The 26,684-nt window shown below is 35.6% G+C and overlaps 1 protein-coding gene across 1 annotated transcript in view; it reads left to right on the top strand.

Annotated features, from left to right (window-relative positions):
• VWA8 (von Willebrand factor A domain containing 8) overlaps nucleotides 1-26,684 on the top strand; it is a 181,675-nt gene that overhangs the window by 24,106 nt on the left and 130,885 nt on the right. The window contains exons 4-10 of the mRNA XM_030948253.1: nucleotides 966-1,076; nucleotides 13,275-13,442; nucleotides 15,145-15,309; nucleotides 15,717-15,766; nucleotides 16,087-16,195; nucleotides 18,963-19,067; nucleotides 26,140-26,271. Coding sequence (XP_030804113.1) covers nucleotides 966-1,076; nucleotides 13,275-13,442; nucleotides 15,145-15,309; nucleotides 15,717-15,766; nucleotides 16,087-16,195; nucleotides 18,963-19,067; nucleotides 26,140-26,271 — 840 coding nt within the window. The remainder of the gene's footprint in view (nucleotides 1-965; nucleotides 1,077-13,274; nucleotides 13,443-15,144; nucleotides 15,310-15,716; nucleotides 15,767-16,086; nucleotides 16,196-18,962; nucleotides 19,068-26,139; nucleotides 26,272-26,684) is intronic.

Raw genomic sequence — 26,684 nt, 5'->3', positions numbered from 1 at the left:
ACGGGGCTAATTGTTGAAAAACACTCTTTTTCCCCCCTTTAATTAAAAGAAAGTGTAACTCTATCTACCTGCAATGTAAAGGAATTGGTGGCTTTGTAACCTAGTAGGCACTGCAAAAGTGGAAAGACAATAGTTTTAATTGGGTTTTATATCTTTGCTTTATTTTTTTCATACAACTGTAGTTGAAAGCTGCCTGTTGAGAGAGATCTGTTAAATCAATGACATCTTTAATTGCGAAATAAGAACGAAGAGCATTTAATTATGAATCTGTTTCCTAAGCAGAATGCATGATAACCCAGATATGGAAGTAGCAGAAATATCTGTTATAAATACATGGGGGAATTGTTTTTATTCCTTTAAGATAGCAAATTCTAAGTATATCTCACATTGAATCAAAATAAGAAAATAACCCAATGGGTTATCGGTTTTTAAATAGCCTATAGTTTTACAGATGCAGAGTGCATCTCATGACAGCCAAGGAAGAGAGGATAAGAGTAATAGAGTTCATCAGTGTGCTAGCAGAGCACGTGCAGATAATAATCACAGCTGCGTCACACTATAAGTGTTACTGAACTGTGAGAGTTGAACATTTCAATCTTTTACAGAAAACTTTTGATTTTTATTTGCAATTCGTAGATGCTGGCTGTTTTTCAGAATCTGGAACCAGAAGATTGACCTACAGGATGTTACAGATGTTCAGTGGAAAGAGTATATAGCTCTTTTAGAATAGGTTTGGGGAAAATAAAAGTTTATTGAGCAGAAATTCAAACCATTTTGTTTGAGGCAGAACACACTGTTAACATTTTAAAAATAAGAGATATTAGATTTTGTCCAGAGTTATTTCAGATCACTGTGCTGCTGCCTAGAGCTTTTTTTGTACAATTATACCATTAGGTGTATTCTTAAAGTTCAGTCACTCAGGTTATAGTGTTATTTTTGCAATAACTTTAGGCTGTTGTCCTCAGGAGCTGACAAAGCGGGAGGTTGAATATATCGCACTGTCGAGGGACACCACAGAAACTGACCTCAAACAGCGGCGAGAGATCCGAGATGGCAGCGCTTTTTATCTTGACCAGGCAAGTTGCAGTCACACACCACCTAGTCATGAGTCACAAGTAGTTTGAAGGAAGTCGTGGTTTATATTATGAAAAATCAGTATGTGGATTGTCGTGTTTCTAATCTAAGTAGAAAGTCTCTTGCATAATGATCTTGTTATTGTCATAAATGTTATCTTTACCCAAATCTAAGACTACTCTGTCTCTTAAGAGTACTACAGGGTTGATTTAGACAGACCATTTTTGGTAAGAGTAAGTTCCATTCTGTGCAAGTTAGATAAGCACTGCCCTTGCTATGTCTCTTCCTCAACATTTGCAGTACATTAGGTGTATTCCTGAAATGAATCTTCTGATCTAGTTTAATTGTGAAAGCATCTAGTTCATGTGTTTTATGACTGCTCTGTGTTTTGAAACGCAAGCACGGTAAAGGGAGACAATTGGGAGATTTGATTTGAAACCTCACTGCTGGCTTGGAATAAAATAATGATTTAAACACTCTTGCCATCCATATTGCTCCAGACCAGTAGCTGATTTGGCACAGTCACAGAGTGACTTGGGTTATGTAAGATTTCTCTTCATAGGTTATCAGTGGCATGTTTCCTTTCTGATTATGCAGGTAAAATACATACTTCATGTGAAATGTCTGCTTTTGTAGACACCTAAAATTTTTACAGAAGTTAGATTTCTGGTTAGATAGGATGGGAGAGTTCCTGTGATGTAGTATGAACTTAAAGGAGTTATCTAAAAGAGTTTTTGGTTGGTGATGCTATAGAGGTTAATGATATCACCATCATAAAGGTGTTTCATGAGAGAAAACCAGAAACTTTGTTCTCTCTTTTAAAGAAACATTTTTTTCTTAAATTTCCGATGATCTCTTTTTCAGCTTCCAAATTTTCAAGAAACCTTTAAGTAGATTTATTTGAAACCACAATAAATGGCTTTGAGCAGTGGAAGATCCTCAGAATGAAGAATTAACAATTAATCTAAATATATTTTATTTCAGTTACTTGTAGGACTTCAAGTTATTTCATGCTTGTCTGGAAATGTGAGGATTGCACAATAGGAGATAATTTGAAGCACTGTACTGTGTTTTAGGGCTGTAAATGCCTTCTCATTTACCAGAGGATAAGAGCATTTGTGTAGGTTCTGGGATTAACTCATGGGCTAATATCAGCTCCACACCTGTCTGCTGTTATGGGCAGCCTTATCCTCACACTTGGTACAGGATAGTCGAGGTAATTGACCCATGGTGTAATAGCATTAATTAACTAACATTTGTAAGAGCCACTGTGTCAAGGACTGTAAGAAGCTCACTGAGATGTGAGATGGTCTGTTACTTGCGTATTTGTCTGTAGACTTTGATCCCAGACTTTGAGTTGTACAAAATGAGGCTGTCTCACTCTGTTTTGAGTCATCTCACTCCAGCATGAACACTCTGAGAAGATTTGCTTCTTAAGATCAAGGTCTAAGATGACCACCTTCCTCAGTTGGTTAGAAATTTTCATTTGAAAGGTTTTTGCCAGAATCCAGCGTAGCAGCACTTTAGTCCAAGACTTTGCTTTAGCAAGATACCAAAGTACTAAAATCTGTCGGAATCTGTTGCATCTTTGCTGAGCTCATGTTTTACTCATCATATTTATAACCAATGTGTGTTTAAGCTTTAAATGGAACTTAGGAAAAGAAATACTTGGTATTTAGATGAACACTTTTAAAATACTGGAAATATGAAAGATGAATCTCCTAGATAATGATGTTCCAGCTGAGGTTTTCTTGTCCTGCATTTTTGTTACATGCATAAAATATGCTACATAGTTATGTTTAGAACCATCATAGTCTAATTATTCCATTCTATTATTGAGCGATAAAGTTTTAGAGATTACACTGGTGCCTGAATTTCAATGAGTTAATTTAATGATTTTGAGGTTTGCAGATGCTGTACTAATTCAGAGCATTACAGAAGCCTGACACTACTCTTCTTTAAACTACAAACCATTAACTGAGATCAATAGGAAGCCCTAGCAAAATATTCCCTAAAGAGCTTGGATTGCTTCAGTTGGCATAGCTGAGACAAAGAAAAGGTGAATTCATGTGAGTGACTGAAGGTAGTAGACTCTGCTTTTCAGATTTTTGTACCATTTCCTTTCTCATGCTTGCTCTTCATGTCACCCCAGAGAAGACGGCAGAGCTTGAAAGTCGGGTTACCAGGACATCCTGTGTCTGAATTCTACAGCTTCAATAAAACTTATCCATTGTTTAAGATATAGGAGGCTCTTTGTAAGCAAGTCATAATATAGTAATGTAGTTATTTTGCACTTTGAATAATAATATACTGTAACAAAATCTGGCATCTTGTGACCAGAAAGAACTTTAATTTAGTGGCTCATTGGGTTTGCAGACACAGAAAGGTTTACAAAGTTGTCTCTGAGTGACTGTTAAGATGTTGTACTTATTTATACCTCCACATTTAATAGTGACAGATTAAGTGCTGTAAATTATTATCTCAGAGGTTTCAAAACATCTGCTATATTTTAATATGAAGTTATGGAATATGATTGCAGATACTTAATTAAAATATATTGGAGAGGCAGTCCTTTGGAAGCAGTTGTTGAAATTCCATATTGAAATATATATTGAAAGGCCAGCATATCAAATATTCTTGCATATCAGTATTTCTTAGTACTAGAGTGAATCAAGTGGGAGAGTTGGAGTTAGGTAGTTAGAAGAGATATCTGATGAAGGCTGAAAAAAAAGGGGTTTATTTACTTCAGAAATAGATCATTAAAATAAAGGTAAACATTGAACAGTCAAATTCACCACCAATTAAAATAATGTAAAATAAAGAATTTTTGATGAGGTTATGACGAATTATTTGTTTTAATTCATGTACTGACAGCAGAAAATTTTGTTTGTTTGTCTTTACTTTGGGCCAGTAATTTTGGCTTTCAGCTGTTAATTCACTGTTAAAAACCTCAAAATTGTAATTATTTCTATTACTGAGGTAATTAAGTAACCTATTGGTTTTATTCTCTAATTTATTGCATGGTTTAATTATGTTGTATATCAAGTAATTAGAATTAATTTATATTACATAAGTATTCAAATGACACCTTCAGATTTTACTTTTATTGATAGAAGACTTGTCTTGCAAAATGGTTTTCTGCCTCTATAAATCTGACAGTTAAGCTGTCAACTTCATTGAACCAGTAGAAGATTCTAATAGCCTATTGTATTTCCAAAAATTAGGGAACTAGATTTGAGGTTTTTTGTCTTTTTTTTTCCCATCTCTATATAGTTTTGCTTTTTATTTTATGTGTACAACTACATAAATCGCATCCCTGGTTTAAATTCTTATTACTGCAGCCTCTTACATTAATAATTATTACATCTAAGGAAATCCTACATTATTTTGATTGGGAGAGCAGCTAATCAACTTAGTTAGTACTTGAGAGGTGTATTGCTCCAGGATTGTGTTGCAAACCACATTGTCCAGAATGCCCGTTTTTGTTTACACTTTGTCTTCCAGCATTTACATGAAATGAAGGAAGCTTCCCAAACACAAACTATGTAATAAAGTGTAGTCTTTTCTGTTCAAGACAGTCAACTTAACTGAGGCTGGAATAAGTAGAAAGATGTCATAAGGTTATGTGCTGAATAATTGAAAGTGTGATGTCATGTTTTTGAAGATTTGCTGATTAAGATGAATCCACTGTGTGGATATATATGTATTTCACTGTCATTTCTGTCTGTACAAAATTAGACTTTGTTTTGCAGTGTCTTTGAACTATGTGAACATACTCAGTTCAATACTTTTACATCCCTAGCTGCACCAGCATCATAAGTTATACATTGGCAAAATATAAAATTGATTGTCAAGATACCAGAAGAAAAATCTTCTGACATGGCTTGAAACACTTCATATAGTAAACAATTAAACACCCAAAGTAACAAAAATGACTTCTTAAACTATACTATCTGTAAAATGAACATAACATGAAATCCCCTGGAGTAGCACTACCCAGTCTGGAGTTTGGCTTCTTTTAATCAAAGCAGATTAGAAAGGGAATTATAAAATAAGATGTGAGATTAATTGAATGAAATGATAATCGTATTGGAGAGTGAAATTATAATATTTGAGAGTGTGTGTGTGTGTGTATACACATATGTATGTATGTTTGTGTATACAGATAAAAGCTTCCTATGTTGTCTTAAAGACGTGTAAGAATGATTCAGCTTTTAACAAAAATTAACCACTGAGTGAAAATTTTGTGATTCTCTGATTTATTAACTTACTGCCTTGGAGGTGGCAGTGGGTTTTTGTGCTGGGAAGTTAGCCACAGCCACATTGTCACAAACTATAATTTAATGGACTCACTAACACTTCAGTGTCTGTACCAAGAACAAGAAGTAAGATAGTGAAGTATGAAGAAAGAAGAGACAAGCCATGCACTCCAAAAGTGTGAATGTTCCTATTCATTTTATTAGCTTCTCCTACAAAAAAGAGGAAACAAAGAGGGAAATATTAGGTAGAAATCAACAGCATTTGGATGAAATTAATATTTGTTTATGTTGACATAATATATCTTTTATCTAAAATAAAAATGCCTGTTAAGGAGCTCTGTATGGCAGCCTTTTATCTCATAGAAATGATTGTGGTATAATCATATATGTGATATAATCATATATATGATATAATCATTTGAAATACTTCATTCATGCTTCTTAAATTGTCAGCATTCAACTGGATTTGTTTGGCTAGCAGCTCAGACTCTGGTATCTTGTTTTGATATGCAGGGCATATAGATGAATATCTGTGATGTAATGTGAGGAACGTTAGGATCATGTATTTATAATTCCTTATAAAAAGTGTGAGATTCTTTTTTCTTATTTTTGTATCTGTTACATGTATATTCCACTTCCTTTTCAGCTGTTATTTCCTACTATGGGGAAAGGAGCAATAGTTTGAAATATGTGGGATCATAATATCCATAGGCAATATGGACTTGATGGATGGTGCTCTGAGTCAAAGTGATTTAAGAGTGATAACTAACTTCATAATTTTTAGATACCTGTCAAGTATTTAATTTTCTTTTTTTTTTGCTGCTTATCAGGAAGAAAAATTTAAATTGCCCTCCTCCCTTATTCCTGTATAGAAGATAAACCTTGCCTAGGTTTATTTATTTGTAGGTTTTTTTTACTAATAAATCTGTTAAGAACCTCAGTTTGCCTTCTGCTGGGCCTCATTTCTGGCCATGAGGCAAAATGTTTCACATACCTGATGTAACTGTGTTCTCATACTAAGATCCTTGGTGTAAAGCAGCTAAAATAGCTGGACCCTGCCAAGGCAGGGGCATAATTTCTTGTAAATACAATTTGCAGGAACTGTTGCAAAACCACCTGACTATTGTGTTAGCGTAAGGGGTAATGGAAGTAAAACCAGATCACTTGACGTATGGTACTTCAAAAATGGAAAATAAAATTGTGTGGAGGAAGGTGAAATCAGTGACTGGGGAAACAAAAATCAATGACTGAAATGAAGGACTGTTCCAATTCTTGTCACATTTACATATTTATGCTCTCATCATATGTTGATTCACTTCCTAGGACAAACTTTTCTAGCCAAGTTTTCTGATTCAAAACTCGAATAAATTGAGGAGTTTATTTCTTTTAGCTGCTTTTCATTCTGTGCCATGGTATAGCATCATGAAATAGCTGCTCACCAGTTCAGGCCATTCATCCTCAATGAAACACTAACTACTGCAGACTGCTGGATTCCCTCTTTGAATACCAGCTAGCCTGGCTGACAGTACTCTGGTATACTGCAATTTCTCTGTCCTTTGTGGCTATTTAAATAAAAAGAGGAGTGGATAACAGTATCTGCTCTGTAATTTTGCTAAACTCACAGGAGAAAAATAGCTATAAAACCTACCCAGAAAACACTTGATTAACTCAGTGGGGAGGTAGGCTGAATAGTGACGATGTATCCCCCGGCTCCATTACAGAGGGTATTGAATTAGTTGAATTAGTTCTTAAGTTACCTTAAGAACTAGTAATCATTTTAGTTACTATTACATTGATTTTCATTAAATTTGAATATCACATTTGGAACATGTGTAACTCAGTATATTTGTGGCCTAAGCTCAAAAATGCAAAACTGTAGTTAATCATCATCTACAAATTTAAAAAATTTTATTACAGAAGATAGAATACACTTTTTTGGATGGATGGTATGCCTGTTTGTCATCTCATCTTGGAATGGCATTATACATTCATAACTTCTTTTATTAAATACATTTTATTTTAAAGAACTAGCATAAGATTTTCAAAATATTTAAGGAAAAAGATAGCATTAAGTTTTCATTAAAATGTGGCATTTTAGTTTTTAAAGTGTCTGAATGTGGCTTTAGTAGGCCTTTATCTTACTGTGCAGTTTTTGCTGATACTTTTACTTTGGAGAAAGCCTGTTCTCATATTCAGTCATTTACTGGCAGTCCTTGTCAACTGTGGGAGTCCCAGGTGACTGGAAATCGGCAGATGTGACACCTATCTCTAAGAACAGTCAGAGCAAATTTGTGATTGTAGAATTCTATTACTTCAGTCCACTAAGTAGTCATCTATTTTAGTGTGGCTCAACAGGCTTCTAGTTTGCTCAACTCATGTGGGAAAACAATAGCTAGGGAATTAAGAGGCCTTAAAGCTGAACAAATACCTTGCAATATAGTCTTTGGTGGAGACATACCATTAGACATGTCTTTTACACATATCTTGAAAGTCTAACAAATTAGTTTCCCCAGTAGGAGAAAGTAAAAGCTCCTAATATTCTGTTCTGCTTCACTGTCATTTTTTTCCTGTTATCTTTTACTTGTTGGGTAGTTTTAACAATTTAAATTTTAGAAGTTGGATTAATTGTATTTGACTCATGAAAATGAACTTACAAGATATCAATTTCCTTTGAGTTTTGTGATATTTATTAGCATGGTAGGTTACAGTGACTCAAACCTCTTATCTATGGAAGATAAAACTATACCACATATTTAATAGTTCAAGTTTTGTCAGCCTGCTGCAGCCAGTCACCATTTTGTTAGCTCCAAACCAGCCCAAGTTTTGCACTGTCTTTACCAGATGGTTGTTCAGGATCTTTTTTCATCATAAGTGACATCTGGACATTACATTGTTGTGATGTTTATGAGCTACAGAAATGATTGGAAAGAATTGGGTGGATGAGTTTGTGTGGGATATTGTGTGGGTGGTGGGAACAAGACATTCCATTGGAAGGGACATCTGAAACGTAGGCTGCAGATGTAGAGAATCCTTACCTCATTAGTTCTCGTGTTCACTGAGTTGCTTGTACTGTTGTTTTTTTATGTTCTTATGGTTGCTGTGCTTGAGATGTCATTACAGGGATCCAGATTTCAGAGCAGGGGCAAGTCATCATCTAAAAAAATCCTAAATTGTACCTTGAGGTAGCTCCTGTAAAAGACACAGTTATTGATTACTGTTGAGCAATTTCCAGCCTTTTAATTATAAAACAGTTCTGAAATGTAGTCTGTCCATCATATTCTGAATGATGCTCAGATTTGAAAAAAGTCCTTTGGAGTTCCCCAAGAACCTTCTTTATGGATTTCAGGACAACCAGAATGTTCTGGTGTCCAATAAGCATTTTCCTGAGAGAAAAGAGCTACCACTTCAGTTCTGGTATGTGAAAACTATACTGTTCAAATTCTTGTGGCTTTACAAACTATTTTGGTAAAGCTATGTAAAAATGTCTTCTTTCTCCAATGTTTTTGCATTTCAGTGTGTGCATTGTGGTGAGCTTTTTTCTGTCCTTCGTGTTCTGACACTATATAACTTCATCCATATGTTTATACACTGTGATTTATGTAAAAATTGGGGTTTACAGCTTCCTGCATTTTCATATTTTGCACTGCTCACCATAATTCAGCTACAAGAAAGTCAATGAAAGGCTGCCTAGGGTTGTCTTGTTCCTAAGGTGTTTTTGCCTTTAAAGATAATTTTTTTTTTGGTAGGCGCAGTGTGAAACCATTGTAAGCATTCTGCGTAATGTATTTGTTGCATAAAGCCACTACAAGGAGAGCAATGCTCTGTGAAGTGTTTCTGCTCTCAGCCTCTGGTAGCTGCAGGTATTCCCTGGAGCAGGTATCCAGGTTACCAGCCTTCCAGAGCTCTGGCAGCACAGGTGGGAGGCAACAGCATCTGTCCTCTGATGAGCAAAATAGTCCCTTTGCTGCAGTGACAATAAATCTGAAAGTAAACTTTTAACAAATCCTTCTTGACCTTTTAACAAGAATGAATATGTTTAATCTCAGATTTAGTGACATGGTTATGTGATATAAAACCCACCCCGGTCAAATTTGTGTTTTATGTTAGACATTTAGAGTGAAAAAAAATAATGAGAGAGGGGGTCAATGCAACTCTCTCTGGATTCTCATTATAGAGTTGTGAAGATTTGTTTCTTGGAAGCATTTTTAAGAATAATTTTCAGTGACAGATTGCAAACTTACTTTCCTTCCTCTGATTTTTAAAATGCATTTTAGTTTCCATACCAATCCATCAATACATAGCTAAAACTGATGCTTTCAGAGGTTGCCTTATAGTATGCCTCCTTTATTGGAAAAAGTTACTACTCATTACCAACCAGAATGCAGAAATAGTATAAATCAGAGACAGATATTTCAGCTCTTCTGGTCTTAAGAGCAGACTTATGCTACTTAACAGAAGAACTTCAGAGGCAGATGAAGTGTGCACTTACTTCATTGTATTCTAGAGAACAATTTCCAGTATTCAGGTATGTTTTGAAGATGGAAGAAAGCACATCGGAGTAAATTAGTGCCCAGGGGGTGGTGGTGGTGGTATCATTGTTATAAGATGTCTTTGATTAGGAAATAAAAAACCATGGTTGTGCATTCAACCTTTCCTGAATCTCATTGTAAAAGGTGCATATAAGTAGGCAAAGGTAATTTGAAATTTTATTTTCCTGAGAAATCGAATTTTAAATACAAATTTTGAACAGTTTCCAGGTTCTGTACTTTTTAAATTTTGATCCTGTAAGCTGATGTCAGCCCAGTGTATGTAGTAAGCTGCTTCTCAGGATTGCATTGCTAATGGAGAGCATTCTCTGTCTCAAAATTAATGATTGTTATACACTTCCTTATATTTGCTGTCTACCCCTACAGCAGATTTTCTTCATATACCAGTTCAAGAGAGAGGTTTTTGTTAGTATTGGAAGCCTGTTACTTCAACACATCCATAGTGTGTGTGTGTCTCAACATGAGTCAACAAGATTCTATGGATACTCAAAATATTTTGAAACCATATGAACAGAATGTGTATTTTCCTCTGGCTAGTAAAAATCAGTCATAAAGTCTTCATAGACTTATAATATGCAGAATCCAACCAGCTTGGCAAATAAATTGTTTGTTAAAACAAGTTCTGGCTATGTCTCCAAGCTGCATTTAAGACAAAATAGCATTTTGTTCATGCCAGGTACTGGACTGTCTGCTGGAGACTCAGGTTTTCTATTCAAGCAGGTTGGAGCAGATTTTTGACGTGACCAATAACCTTCCTAGGGAAGAATGTTAGTAGAAAATTTGTTCTTTGTACACATTTTATGGGATGAGGAGAGAGGTGATTTTATGTTGCCTGTTAGGTTGTGTATGATGTCCTGAATGAAGAAAAAAATTCATTGCTTTTTTTGAAGAATTAGTGGTTCAGTGAAAGAGAAATAATCTGAGGTTTTGTCCTTGTTTAATGGGTTTATTCTAGGTTCCTCAGATACTGATTGTGAGGCTAAATATAAAAGTGTTGTCTTTTTAAGAAGGGAACTTGATCTAGAGATCTGTACCAGGATTTACGAGTGCTTTTTTTCAGTAATGTTTGCCTGAGTCCAGATTAGATATATTAATAATTAGGAATTGTTTCCATCTTAATAGTGATGTGAAAAGTTTACTCCATGGCTAATTCGCCAGTCATTAGTTATGCTTCTAAATTGCACAGAAGTATCTTGATTAGTCTTACTGGTTAGTGTTGTGGTTGTTTAACACCAGACAGAAATGAAACTGCAAATAAGCCTCTTCCCTTTCCCCCTTCCCCCTTGGTGAGAGAGGAATGAAGACCAAGGTGTGGGTTGAGATAGCAATTTACTGAAAGCAAACAGCAATGGAATAAGATATGCACAGTAAAAGTAGCAATATTAGCAACAAAGGTATATAAAAAAAAAGTGCATTACACACAAAAGGTGTTCACCACCTCAGCTTAGTTCTGGCTTCCCCAGACAAAGACAAGATGGTGAGAGCTCCCACAGTCAGTGTTTCCTGTACCTAGCTCTGAGACAATGGAGAGCAGTGACGGACTGCCCCCTGAAAACCAGGTCGCATTATGCCATGCCACCTGTTTCTGGAAAGCTCTGCTGGGACTCCCACTTTTGACCAGTCCCTGCCTCTGGGGCTTGGTTTGGGCTGAGCGCTTCTCGTCCTGGTTTTGCTGCCATTTCATTCCTCATGGCCACTTCCTGCACTGGCATCTGCTGAGGTTTGGCTCTGTGCCAGCTCCACTTCCAGGCTGCTTTGCCAGACTCTCCTGAGGGATGGGATGGAGAGGGCAGGTCCTCATGGCTGGTCCTGGCCACCTCTCCCAGAGAGAGAGTGGAGGCAGTGTCCCACCCGTGGTGTGTGCTCGCCCTTTGCTTCCCTTGAAGCCACACCTCGTGGTGACCTGTGTGGTATAGACCAGCAGCCTGGCCATGCCCGTGTGGCTCTGAGCTCCAGCCCCTCTCTGAAACCAGGGCAGGTGTCTTCTGTGCCTCCTCAGATGGGTGTCTGAGTCAGTTGTGTGCTTTCAGCCCATGCAGCAATTAATTTGTTGTGCTGAACTCATCTTTGTTCCTACTTTATCCATATGCATTTGTCTTTTATGCGTCTGCTTTCATATGTAGTTTTTCGGTGGGTTATTTTTGTATTCTGGTGCTTCTTCATTATTCTTTTTCATATCTTCCTTCTTTCTCACTGACCTATTTTTTGGCATCTATTGTATTCATCAGCGATTTTCATCTAGCATTATATGACAGGTTCTTCTGTAGGAGTTTATAGGAGACATGCTGGGAAAAGATTTCATTTGTTCTCCCTTTGCAACTGTGCTTGTGTCTGAAATTGTGTTTAGATGTGATAGGAATGCAAAGAAAGACTCTAGTGCCTCTAAATGTTGCCTGTGCCCAAACCTGCCACATTATTATCAGCTTAAATTAATGCAAATCAGAAGAAGACAAGAATGCATTATATTTCAGAGTCTTTTACTGGGCAGTAATTATGAATATTAGATATCAAATGTACTTAATGTACTTGAGTTATTGTCATTGTAACAAAGTTGCACAAAATCATCAGCACCAGAGGTTAGTTTTACATTTTGGCTCCGTGTTAAGAAGCAGCCATATATAAACAACCAATAAAGTAGAAAAGAAACCATTTTCTAACCCTAAGTTTTCAAAGTATTATCAAGTTAATGGCTGCATTTTTATTCTGGTTTTGTAGAAGACCATACTCAGTCAGGGAATATAATTTTAAATTAAAGGAATCCTTTTAATTTTATCACTCTTTTAAAAATATGGTTACTTGTGGAACTATTTTACTTTCATCATCTGTGTTTGGTTTCAACACACATTCTAATAAAACTAAAGTGATGTACTGAGGATGAATTATGCTGATGAATACTCAGAAAAATATAAAGGAATACTGGACTTTTTTCTAAATGTCTTAATATGATGTAAATAGGTAAAACCCCCTTGATTGTGTTTTCTGTTAAAAATGCTATTCTAGAATTGTTTGGTGGTGTTAAACTACCTGAAAGTAGTAGAAAGAATATTATGTGACATCAACAAGAAAGGATGCAACATTTAAATATATATACTGTGTTTGGTCTAAAATTCTGTAAGGTTTTATATCTTATTCTGTTGGTACAGAATACTGGAACTTCTGTCAATCCCCATAATAGTTAAGCAGTAAAACTTCAGCTCATGAATGTGTTAAAGGTGGTCACATGTCACCCTTCCACCACTACTGAGAGTCATGTTGATTCTTACAGAAATAAATGTTGTTTTGGGAAAGTTCTTGGAAGAACTTGGACGTTCTTTTTCCACAAAAGAATTGTTTGAATTAATTATGCGAAGTTTATTTCTATTAAAATGTTGGGGGACTTTATTTTTTTTTAAAGTGTGCAGTTCGTGCAGCTACTGAAGGCAGAATCCTTGTTCTGGAAGGCTTGGAGAAGGCTGAGCGGAATGTCCTGCCAGTGTTGAACAATTTGCTGGAGAATAGGGAAATGCAGCTTGAAGATGGTCGTTTTCTCATGTCTGCAGATCGTTATGACAAACTTTTGCAGGTATGGAAATGCTATTTGAATTTTCTTTATTTTTTTTCCTCCTCTTCTTGGTAGTGCTGGAATATTATTGTGAAGGAGAGGGTACTTAGGACTCAAATGGGGGAAATTTCACCAAGGTTTCAGGATTTTTTTCCTATGTTGCCTACATATGAAAAAGAGTAGTCCATGTTAACCTTGTATGAAGCCTGTATGTTTCTAAAATGTGAAAGCCATAATATGAGAGTAACTAAAATGTCCTTGTGAAAAGATATTTAAGTTGAAATTGTTGCCATGAAGTTCAGATAATGCTTCAGCATGGCAGTAGCCTTGTTGCTAAGCTTTTAAAATATTAGGATACCAAAAGAATGAGGTCAAGATGAGTATCTCTATATTCAGTCACTATATTGGTGCTGTATGGCCTTTAATTTACAAAAGTATATGTAAACAGCAGTCTAAACTATAGAAAATGGTTAAAGGCTTTTCCTTTGATTGGAAATGGATTTCAGTGTCTGTTGTCATTACTGATTTAAACCGTTTTCATTTCTTTGGGCTTGGAGTCCCACTGCTTGGAGGGATACTCTTCAGGCTTTTTTTTTTTTTGACAGTTTCAGTAGTACTTTGCATCTTAGTTCCATGTACTGTACTTTCCAGTCACATACCTGCTTCCTCACCTACTTCCTCGTGTTTCTATTCTGTCACACCTGTGGTTAGGTGTATGATTCAAACCCATGTGGCAAAGCAAACAAATTTGCAATAAGCCTTCAGACACTGATGTCCATTGTGTGAGGTTGCCAGCTGTGCTGAAGTACCATAAAAAATTTTTTGTAGTATTTAATTAGTAGATGCAATTACTGGAAGCATTATTACTATATTTCAAAAACAAGCTTTTAAAATGTAATTGTATTTAAAGAATGAAAATGAGAATTCAAACTAAGATTTGGTTGTAAAACATCTCTCTTCCTTTTAAACACTTTTCTGATGATTAAACATTTCAAAACTACTGCCTCAGGCACACTGATAATAGTATATGAATTAAATAAATCTCTTGCTACAATACTAAATCTAATATTGTTGTTTTGTTGTTTGGGGACTATTGTATTATATAAACTAATGTTCAATTTTACTTCTCCTGTGTGAATAATTACTGAGCATTTAGGTCTGAAGGAAATGCATTCATGTATAGTTTCAGGGAGGACTTAACTGTGATGTGGATAGAAAGCATTTTTTTAATGTCAAGAATCCTTTGCTTGCCATAATACATTTAACATCCTCAATAAGGACACTAATTCTGAATTGTTTCATATAATACAGTATAATTTGTGAATGAAGCTTCTAAAATGGAGGTTTTAGTTGCCTTTACATTTATAAGAGAAGGGAATAAAGAAGAAAAAACTTGTTCATTGTAACACACTTCTAATGTTTTAAAATAAAATATATTTTGTGGTCAGTTTATTTTCTGTTCTTTGTAAAAAGGTCTGAAAGCTATACCTAATTAGTCATTTTTTCTATGTTCATTTTGGAAAAGCTTGTTTTCATCATCCACAGATTTGACCACTTTAAGTCTTTCTAGTTATTGCATGAAAGACAAGAACTTTTGAGAAATTACCACATTTGGGCTGAAGGACTGGGACTTTTAGTTGAGCTGGAGCTTAGTCATGATAAGTTTTTAATGATGCAATGTGGACTTTTTTTTTTTCCTGTTGCTTTGTTTTAATTTATTTAGGAGCATACCAAATCAGAGTTAGATGCATGGAAGATTGTTCGGGTTAGTGAAGATTTTCGAGTGATAGCCTTGGGCCTGCCAGTACCTAAATACTCTGGTTACCCTTTGGATCCACCCCTCCGCTCTCGATTTCAAGCAAGAGATGTTTATCATCTGCCCTTTAAGGTGAGTGTGGTAGACTGGATCATTTGTATTGAGTAGAGATAATATTCTGATGTTATGTTTTACTTACCTCACCTCTGAAAAAAATTCTTGGGTAACAAAGAAAAATTCTTGGGTAACCTATCTTAAGGTGCATTTTTCATATTTTTGTCTTGCCTAATAAATTCCTGACATGCAGTCTTAGAGTTGCTGTGGAATGTTGCAGCAGAAAAGTAACTTCCATAGCACAGCCCTAAAATAAAGAATTTGATTTTTTTATTCTTAAATAAAATTAATTCTATGTCAAGGACTGAGTAGAATCCCCGTGTCTAAATTAGAGGGAAAGATAGAGAATGCTTCATATCATGACCTGTGACCCACAATATGATGCCAAAATTAATTTACTCTGTGATTTTATATTCTATTTCCAGGACCATCTTCAGCTGTTATATTCAATTGGATCAAACATTTCCACAGAGAGGTAATTTTTTATAATTAAAAAAAAGAAATTGAATGAAGAAACTATGTCCTTTCAGAATTCCGTGCTATTTTTGTGTCTCTATAGCTGCATAGAGACCAGAAGTGAAGAAATTTTTAATACATGTGGGCATGTGCTTGCACAGCTTTTTCTATGCAGCCTTCATATAATGAATCCTTAGTGCTTTAGAACTTCGGTCACGCCTTACTTGTGTGCACTCAGAAGTAGTTTCAGCATTTTTTACTATATTTAACTTTTTATGCTCTAGTATTTTAAATACAGATAGCATGTATAAAACTCTGTAATTACTTTTTCATATGCAGAATTTCTCATCTCCTGTCTTTTGCTACAACTCTCTGCTCTCAAGAATCTTCTACACTGGGACTTCCAGATTTTCCTTTAGACAGCTTATCGGCTGCAGTTCAGATTTTGGTATGTGCATACATGTGCTGTGAAACTGTATGGGTTTAAGATCGCTCAGAATTAGATTTGGTTTATTCATGTTGTTAGAAGATTAACATGAATATTTGAAAAAAAAACCAACCTGAAAACACTAAGAATAGTTTGAGGGAGAAAGGTCTCAGTCAGATATCTCTGAATAATACTTTAACCAAACATATAGTGTAATATTGAAGAACAAAGTATGGTATGACATAAGATTTGTGTTATTAAATGTATCTTAGTGCTCAGTTATTTTCCTCCCTCTGGTAAATCACCTTACCAGACTTCAGGGCATCTACAGTTTATCTGATGGCACTGAGGTAGCAAGTGGAGAGAAATAAAAACCACAACCTAGAAGTGTTTTGTATTTAATGTTACACATGTAAATCAGATTGATCGCATTACAGAGATACCTGTTGCTCTCCACTGATGCCTTAAAGGACCCAAAACAAATGTGGGAATAGGAAACAGTTAAACTGTATGAGAAGAAGCCTACGTTAGGTCTTTGGGCTGACTGGTGAATTTAGAAGGAACAGAAATGGAGAATTATGTGAAGATGCAGGCTGTACACTCTCGAAGATGCAGTACTTCTTGACAGCTAAGTCCAGAGGGAAATAGGAATTGTACATCTGCAGAGTTCACAGTGATAGGTCAGGCGACTCAGGACTAAAGCTGTGTCAGTCTTTCTGCTTTCCTGGATAGTCCTTTGTCCCTTGGACTTTATAATTACATGGTAGAAAGTCAAGGACAACATGGAAGGTGCCTCCTGATGGAAGTCAGGAATGTGAGATCTGTATAAAGAGAGAGTGGTTGGTGCCCTTTTGCATGCAGGAAGGGATGGTCAACCCAGGAAGGTAAAATGCCAGGAGAGTTTCTCAGACCCACTCTCCAAGATGCAGGTGTCTGTAGAAAGAACTTTAGATAGTTCTCTGTTGTCTCATGTGCAGTCATTTTATCTATGATACTGCTCAGCAGCAGATCACTTCCTACATATTTTATTGGATTATAAACATTAAGGCATATCAATTACTTGTGTTACTGTGGTGCTCAGTCCCCTCAGTTGTGCTGGATACTTAAAGACAGAATTTGTTTTCTGAATAAGGAGTCCTGCATTAGATATTAAGAAGTGATGAAAATTCAAGTTCAGTGAAATGAAGTAGTATTTGAAGGGCTTTGGGAAAAAATATTGTTGGATTTTGAAATAAATTGTAACTTTTTATTCTTTGAGCCGCAAAGTGAAAAATTATTTTTAAATGAATGCCAGATGGCTTTCAGAGTAACAGAAAGAAAATGAGCCCTAAGCTATTATCTAAACTATTGAGTGAAGGAAGCATTTTATTTTACAGTAGAGAATGTGAACTGTTACCATTGTATGACAGTGTCTTTTTTAGGTAAATGGAAACTGTTTCTTTTAGAATTAGTTTTAATCACTTGGATTTCTAAGCTGTGCTCAGTGATTTTGAGCTACATCATTTTTCCTTTGTACATTGGGTCAGTGCCATACTCTGCTTCTAGTTTAGTTAGTTTGTTTGAAAGTGCAGAGTGCATTGTGATGAGTAGTTTCTTATCTTCTGTCGTAGAGTCACACAGTCCCAAAACATAATTTCTTAGTTTGAGAACTCCTGCCTGACAAAAGGGAAAATTTTTTGTAGGGTCTTGTTCTGAAGAGGCTTATTTTATACATTCCATTGTAATTATTACTAACTTGAGATAATGTGGAAAAAGTACATGGCATGTCTTTATATATAGATGGAGGACTTTTAAAATGCAATAAAGGGCTCCCTGATCCTTGAAGCTGTACATTTACTATAGTGCAATAAATGGTTTATTTTTACTGGGTTTTTTTAATGTGGAACATTATAAATAGTGTTACTGCTTATAAATTGAATTATGCATTTCATAAAATATGCATCTCCTGGTTTCATTTCCAAGGAATTCTTCTTTCAGTTGTGTGCTTATGTAAATTCAAGTGTATAACTGAAAATCAGTTAATTTTATTTGAATTGCTTTATTTGCTTTGATGAAGGCTTAAAAAGATAGTGCCAGTCAAATGACTGTTTTCCACTAATGTTACACACAAATAGCCCTTAAAAATTTGCAATTCAATTTCGAAGCAAACAATCAATATTTAATAAATTGAGAGAGAGTTTGAAACACCTTTTTTCCACCAGGAAAGGCTTTATGCATAGTGTCTTCAGTAGTCATAAATGCATTTCTCATTCTTTATTGCTGCAGCAAAATAGTCAAATGTGTTTCTAGTTCAGGCAGCAATTGACAGAAGAATTAGTACTTAAATCTAACAGGGAGATAGTAAAAAAATAAGGTACAATATAATAGAATCAAAATTAAATACTATAAATTGCTGTGAATGTGTAGATTATTACTGAAATATAGATTTCTTGTCATATGGGGTTTTTTTTCTAGTTCTGTGAAACTCATTTACCTGTGGTGGGATTTGTCTCTCTTGGCCATATTTGTCTTTAGGTATCTGAGCCACTCACTGTACCTTTCATTTATGCACAGGAAAGAAAATAATTTTTAGAACATAGTTCTTCTAATCTACCTTGGACACTTAAATTTTAATGAATTACACCTGAGAAGTGCCTGTTTCAACATCTTGTCAAATACTGCTTGTAGTGGTCCTTTGTATATTGCCCTTACGGTCTTATTTTAAGTTCAAAGCTGTGCAGAATTTTGGGTTAATGGCTGGTGATAGAATGAGCCAATAATTTTTTCAATTTTTTAAAATTTGAATTAGGATTCCTTTCCTATGATGTCAGTCCAGCATGTTATTGACCGGCTTTACCCCTATCATCTTTTCCTTGGAAAGGAAGGCAGGACTGCAGTCAAAGACATGTTAAAAGTAAGTATTGAACAATATATTTATATTATAATTCTAGGGAGTGGTGGATTATGGCTGTAGTTCTCCTGATTAATGGTATACCCTGATTTAGGGCAAATTTATGAAGAAACTTTGGAAGTGGTCCTTTCTAGAAAGCAAATTCAAGTGACCTCTCCCCCAGCTGGTTGGGGAGGTAAACCAGCTTTGAGAAAAGTGGAAAAAACTGTTTATTTAAACAAGCAAAGTACTCACAAACATGGAAAAATGAATAATATTAAACAATTGAACCTCTTGCTGTTCTGAAGAGATGGGAAATTCAGAGTCCTTGTCGTGGACTCTCAGCTTGCTCAGTCTCTTATCAGTCCCTCCTGCACTGGAAAACACTGCATCCCGGGCCCTGGTGGGCCACAGGTGTGAGCTCCTGGTGTTTTAGTGTGTTTTCAGTCCAGAGCAGGGCTGAACAGTTTCAAGAAAACAGAAAAAAACAAACACAGTGTGGGGAACTTCTCTGCCTTAGCTAGCTAAAAACTAACTAAAAGCAAAGGAGAGCCCTGTCCCTCTATCTGTGCTGCAGACAATGTGCACTGAGAGAGCGGGGAATTGGGGGGGAGTGAAAATGAAGCTTCTGCACACACAAACTGTGCGCCACCACTTCCCCTTCCCTTTGCTCTTGGATCTGGTTTTAAAGGTGTAGAACTTATTTCTGGGCTAAACAGATGAATGGGGATACAATTCAGCGCCATAAAGTCACCCCATGACATGGTACTTCATGACTTCTGTATAAAAACAGAAATCTTAAGTAAATTAAATAGCTACATTATTGCTGATGCTCAAAACTTTCATAACAGTACTTTAAAAAGCCCCCATAAACTAGTTAATTTCATTATAGTGAAAGGTGAAACCTCTAGGATTTTGGAATATTTAGACCTCAGTTAAAGACTACAGAAAAGTGCTCATTATATAATAAGTGTTAATAATTTGAAAGTAGTTACTTGTATGGTTAAGGTAGTCAAATGCTTAAAAAATATCTCTGGCATTTGCCATTTAAGAGAAGATTCTAAAAGGATTGTAAATATCACATGTACAAAGTACATTCACTATTGCATGATTATAGATTGTATTACTTACTGGATTTGGTCTGTGTTACTTTTTGTTGCTTCTTTGTTGGTCAGATCTGTTTTGTCGGTTTGTCCATGTTTAATAGTAAAATTAAAATTATGATGGATTATTTTATTTATCTTTTAAAACTTAAGCTCAGTGTCATCTTTCTTTAACTTTTGATATGTTGTAGCAGTTACATATGTTGCTGAAAATTAGCATTAAAGCATTTTAACTAGCTCTTTCAGTCCTGAAAATTAGATATTATTTCTATGTTCATATTTAGAAATAACCAACTTCATAGCTAGTAAATATTTGGTTTCCCTAAAACCAAGCTTATATGTCAGGGAAATGTTTGCCTGACATCCCCACTGACGCGTTCTTTCCCCCTTCTTCCCCCTCCTTTTTGCATTGGAGTTCAGTCCTGTATTCCCTATGTAACTGGGCTGCTCTCCTACTTGTCTTCCTCAGATTTGGGATGGACATCCTTACATTTGATTAGAAGGTTGTCCTGAATGACTTGCTAGTTTTGCTGAACCATCAAAGCTGACTCTTGTGGGGTCCTACCTACCACTTCTCTGAGTAAGCCAGTATGGCCTGAAGTCCAGGACCTGAAGTCATTTGTCACTTGTCTTTAACTGTTGCACAGGAATTTCCATCTGAATATGAGGAAGAACTGCTTTATTGTCTGGGTAACCCAGCACCAGAGCCCTGAGAGGTTGTGGGATCTCCGTCACTGGAGATTTTCTAGAACTTTATGGACACAATCCTGTGCTGCGTGCTCTGGGATGACCCTGCTTGGGCAGGGAGGTTGGAGCAGATGACCCTCTGTGGTCCCTTCCATCCAGACCTTTCAGTGGTTCTGTGTCATGCTTTCCTTCCACCACAGTATGGGCTGATTAAAGTTGCCTATAAGAACAATTGTCTGTGTGTAAATAGACTTTTATCTGTTAGCAGAGCAGTAACAGTCACTTCTATTTTAATATGCCCTTATTTTAAATACTTTGTCATTTTGTTTATTCTGTCAATTACAGATGGTGAATGTCTTTGTGTTCTACACCATCAGTCTAATTTTCTATTTCTTTTCTTTAACTTTTGTGTTGTGCATGCTTTTGCATCTTGTATAAGACTGATTTGGCTCATAAAATTTTCTTTCTAAATAATAATCTGCTTTTGAGTACCTCTTTCATAGAATTTTCTGTGTTAATTTTCCTCTTTTTAAAGAAAGTCTTCCTCTTCACTACCTTCACAAACTTACTATGTCAACAAATACATATAATCTTATTTGGAATTTAATTCTATTTGTGCACCACAAATCTTGTTAAGCAATGAACCTTAAGAAATACAGAAAATAACTAGTTGCATTGAGGAACATCTGTTTATAATGATGTTATAAGCATAGCAGCTCCAGAACTGTATAAATTTTAATAAGAGATTATTTTTTGCATTTTATAAGGATGGAGAGGGAGAGGAGTCTAGCAGAAGCAAGAGTCCTCTTTTTCATGGGTTTCATAAGAGTGTCCAGATAATAACTGCTACTGAATACTTCTTTCTGTGTAAAAGGAAATGCTAATCTTAACTGGGTGGTAACAAGAATTGAAAAAACCCAAAAAATACTGGAAGTGTGTTGGTGTTGATGGATTAACTTGTGTATTCAATCACTTCTTAAGCTCAGCTAACATTTAAAGAAAAAAAAAAAAACAAATTTCAGATAATGGAATGTACAGTTTAGGTGTCACACTCAGAGGCAGATATGGGGACGTAGTAATGTAGGATAACATACCCTAATTTCAGGGTATTTTCCCTTCCAGTAGCTGTTGGAGCTGAGAAGTGAGATAGCCTGTGGTTATGCCAAACAGGTAGTTTTGGCAGCTGTTAACTGCTGTCCATGCTTCCTGAAGAGATCATATTCTTTAACCACTGTCTTCCCAAATGTTATCTTCAGCTTGGAGAAATCCTTTCCTTATGCACCTTGCTAGGCAACACCAAGATCTAGGCATTACTTGTAATTCTTATGCTCAGAAATGAAATAATGTGACATATTGACTTATGCCTTCCCTGGGAGGGAAGGTATTTTCTTGGGAATGTTTGTGGATGAGAAGCTTCATGTAAGCCAGCAATGTGAGCTTTGAGCCCAGAAAGCCAGCTGTACCCTGGGCTGCATCAAAAGCAGCTTGGCCAGCAGGCTGAGAGTGGGGATTCTGCCCCTCCATTTCCCTCTGGTGAGACCCCACCTGGAATGTTGAAGAAAAAAGGATGTCTATCAAGCAACTTTTTAATTTGATTCTAACATAACTCCTTGTTTCAAACTAGTTAGCATAAAAAAAATGCATTTAAGGATTGTGCACTAATCCAGCATCAGCAGTGGTCTTTAGAGGTGCTTAACATACAAAAGCATTGTACAAGTGCTACAGTTTGCAGCACTCATTAGTTCACTTGCTTGCAACAGTCAGGACAAAAGTACCAAAATAAACTTGCCATTTATGTGGCTTTGTTTAATGTTATTTGAAGTTTCTGCACTTTGGCAACTGTATCAATTTGTATTCTTATTCTTAAAGATGATCCTTAACTCAGAAGATCTGGCAAAGGAAAATATGAGTTGGTTGGAATTTTGGTCTTCAAAATTATTCTGTACTTTCATGAAATACTGGCATGAGAAATTATTTTGACTGACAGATGAACATTTGAAATATATTATTGTAAAAATTATGTTAAAAAGTATTTGTGGTTTTTCTCTGCAAGACTGAGATATGGAGATATCACTGATTTCAAGGAAAACAGCTTCCAGTTAAACATTGTCAAACAATAAGCTTGAGCTTGTTTCCCACAGCACTGGAGTTTTCTGTATGCAACTGAGAGGCTTTTATAAAAGTGATTGGTTCATTTAGGCTAAGCCTGGTGGGGAATAAGAGGCTCCATATTTTCTATACTTATTTCTTCATTGTGCCATAATCTTTAGTATTTTACAGCCGATTTATTGGATATTTTGGATTTACTCTTTCAATTCTCACATGCCTTTTGTGCGCCTTTTTTCACAGTATTGGAAACACCCACTGTTTGGTTTTATTACCTTCTAATCAGGTGAATCTTTCCATGAGATTTTAGAAAAATACAGACAGAACATATTTGTCTTAGTAAATGAGCAAGTCACTTTTAGTCTATATCCTTTTTTTAGCTTCACTCTAAAGCCCTAGAATTTTCCTACATTTTTTTTCATGCTTTGACTAATTCTGTGTTTATTGTCTTGATCTTATATCAAATAAAAGTTTTTTTGTTGCCTTTACTCATTTTTATATTACTTGCATGCCCACTTTAATCTTACCTGACCTCCTCAATGAAAACTGTTTCCCTACCTCACAGTACATAGGAATGCTTGTAAGACTGGAATTCTATTTCATGTCTAGACAAGAAAGAATTCTTCAGAATTCTTTTCTCTTCTAAGATATTTCTGTTACAAATTTTGTTCTAAGGAAGGATTTGTTTCTCTCTTGCTCCTTCCAAAGTATTTTATAATCTTTGGGGTTTTGCATTAATAGATGCTCTTAGTGCCAATACATACCATTGTAGTGGAATCTGTCAGACTTCATATATCAATCCATCCCATCTTGCCTTTGCAGTTCCTATTTTGCTCCTTGTGAAGCAGTGCAGTCCTCTGGTTCTTTGGAAAATTGTCTTTCCTTCCCATGCAGAGAATCTTCCAGCTTTTGCATGTCTCTTTTGGATAGCCTAGCTGCCTTGTGGGTTCAGCTGAGTGGTCATCTGCAGCTCTGGCTCATGTTAGCTCTCTGTTCCTATGACCAGCTGGATTACTGATGTATTCTTTGCATTTTCCATTTTGAGATATTGCCAATTGTTAGATGCTTCCAAGTGGTCAGAATTCCTCTTCCTTTTTTCCCTAACTTTTACAGTTTGCCTTTTCTTGCATGTTCTTAGGCATGCAGAAATTGGCCTGCTGATTATGAGCTGGCAGACCACTTTCCTGGTTTTTGGTGACTGGTCTATTCCTTTTGCTTTCCTCTGAGTCAGTGAGGAAAGCACTGCCTGCTTCTGGCTTTCCAAGTATCTCTTAAACTTTCTGATACTGAATGTGCTCGGTAGTTGTTCTCTCAAACCACAAATATTTTTTCCTTTGCAGCTATCAGCCCGAACATTTTATAGAGGAAGTTGTTTCTGGCTCAGCAGAAGTATTTAATGTGTTGTACATCCATTTTATGCCATTCTGATTCCATTTCTACCTATCATAATTCTAAATAAAGAACTGATTTAAAGAGACCTGTCTTGGTCTGAAAGCCACAGGCAGTTTTGTTTGCTGCTGCTGTTCGGGTGTAAGTGTGGTATTTACTAGAGGTGTGAGGTTGTTTAATTACTAGAGTATTCAGTTCAGCAACATCTATGTAATTACATGTGATAAATTCAAATTAACTTAGATGAATTGTGTAAATTGTGTAGATTGTGTAAATTCAGTAACAATTTGCACATAGACATTCCTCTTTCACTGCCTTGACTTAATGCCTAAAATGCTACAGAACCCTCAACAACAACAAAGAACAACAAAGAAAATCCCACCAAAACAAAAAAAAACCCAACCAGTCAAAAAAACACCGTAGAAATTTTAAACTCCTAAGACCTTTGTGTGCAAGTTCTGTTGTTGCTGTCTCTAATTCCTTGTTATCCAGTATCCAGCCTCTGCTGGCGCAGGTAATCTTACTCACTCACAGTTGTTTTCTCTTGTTGGTAAGGGATTTAGTGTTCAAGCAGTTGGAAATTTTGTATAAAAGCACCCTTAATTCTATCCAAAATGCCATTAAATTAGTAAGAATATTGCATTTATTAATGGAGATAAGAATGAGAACATTTGGTAGCTGCTTTCACAGAATCATAGTTGGAGTGTTTCTTAGAATCATACTTGGAGATAGTACTCAGTAGGCATTCCTGTCCTCTCTTTTTGTCTGAGAATTTAATGGTATCTGAAGTAGACTCAGCTGTTACAATAAGAATATAATTTTGTGCAGCCCTTTACTAAAGCACATGTATCCTAAATATGTGTTTAAACATAGTGTTTTTGTAAGCTTTTGCTCCAGAATGGAAATTTATCAAGTGAAGAAGAGAAAAAGCTTTTGTAAAAATCTGTCTCAGTTTTGTTTTTGAACTTTAATAGGCAGTGCTATGAATCCTAGTAGTAATAATACTATATGCCTTTTAAGAGAGATTTTACATTTATGAATTCTGTTTAAAAAACTTGGTTTTCTTAGAATGCTAATGAGCTGGACAGTACTCCTTTTTCTTTTGTTTACTCAACTTTCACTCTGTTGAATAAAATGGCTCTATGAATTCAGTAGTTCCAGTTATTAGCTTTTTTTGTGCATAAAGTCCCCAATATGACTGTCATTACTGAAGTTATTTAATGGTTTTCGTGCTTTCTAGGTACAGCAAATACAAAGAATATAATGCTTGAAAGAGGATTAAGAAAACATATGTCCTGTTTTGTCCTTGATATACCCAGAACATGCTGAAGGCTTAATTTGTACAGGTTGTCCTCAATTTTCATTGTATGAGGCAGCTATGAAACTAAGTAAATGCAATGTTTGCTGGTTATTTTATTGGTAGTCAGATGTTTAAATCTACAATTGGTTATAATGAGCTGCAGAGATAGGCGATTTATTATTACACATGCTAAAGGCTATGGTTCATTTCTTGTTTTGTTTTAGACTGTCAGGCCAAGACTTGGCAAAGTCACCATGTGACATTTTCAATTTACATCTGTTGCTACAGTCTGAATAAGTATACAAACTCTCTGCTTTGGTTTTAAATGTAAAATATATGGGCCATCAAGAATGTGAACACAGGTATCTACAGTAAAAGTTGAAGTAAATGGATTTAGGACTTTGCAAGTTATTAATCATGAATGTGCTTCTGGCATTATTTTAGAAGAAACAGTTCTAAAACACAGAAAGTTGTATTTAATAATTTATTTCCTCACTCCTGAATTTTACAGCGCTTTGAGCTTCAAGATTCAGAAAAATACTTGTTTCCCAGGAAGATTACCAGAGTAGAAAGTGTACATGGAAACAAACCCTTTAAGGCTGATGTAACTGTCCAAATTGGTGAAAAAGAAGTGACATTCCAGGTATGAATTTATATATTAATCAAATATGTTTTTAAAAAACACTAACGTGTTTTCATCTCTTCAAGAATTTGACACGCTTGGTAGTAAAAGTCATTTGCACTGAACTTTTTTTTTTTGGTAGGATAACACATGGTATTTATTGGAGACGGCTTTAGATACTGGAATATTAGTTTATGGATGCACATGATTTTATTTCTAGATAAAGTCATAGTTTCTTCCATGTGAATCATTACATTTTGGATGAAAGAAAAAGCCATTCAATTTCTTTTTTTTTTTGTTTTATTGGATTAGAATAGCAGAGAGTACTTATGATGTTCTTAATGCTGCTTTCCCTTTTTCTTTTTGTAAAAACAATAGTCTGTCTTTGTTTACACTTCAAATAAAATCTAATGAGTGCTTGGTAATGTTCCGAC

Source organism: Camarhynchus parvulus, chromosome 1 (assembly GCF_901933205.1).
Source record: "Camarhynchus parvulus chromosome 1, STF_HiC, whole genome shotgun sequence".
Taxonomy (NCBI): Eukaryota; Metazoa; Chordata; class Aves; order Passeriformes; family Thraupidae; genus Camarhynchus; species Camarhynchus parvulus.
Note: the sequence above shows the minus strand (reverse complement) of the source record. Positions and strands in the feature narration are given on the sequence as shown.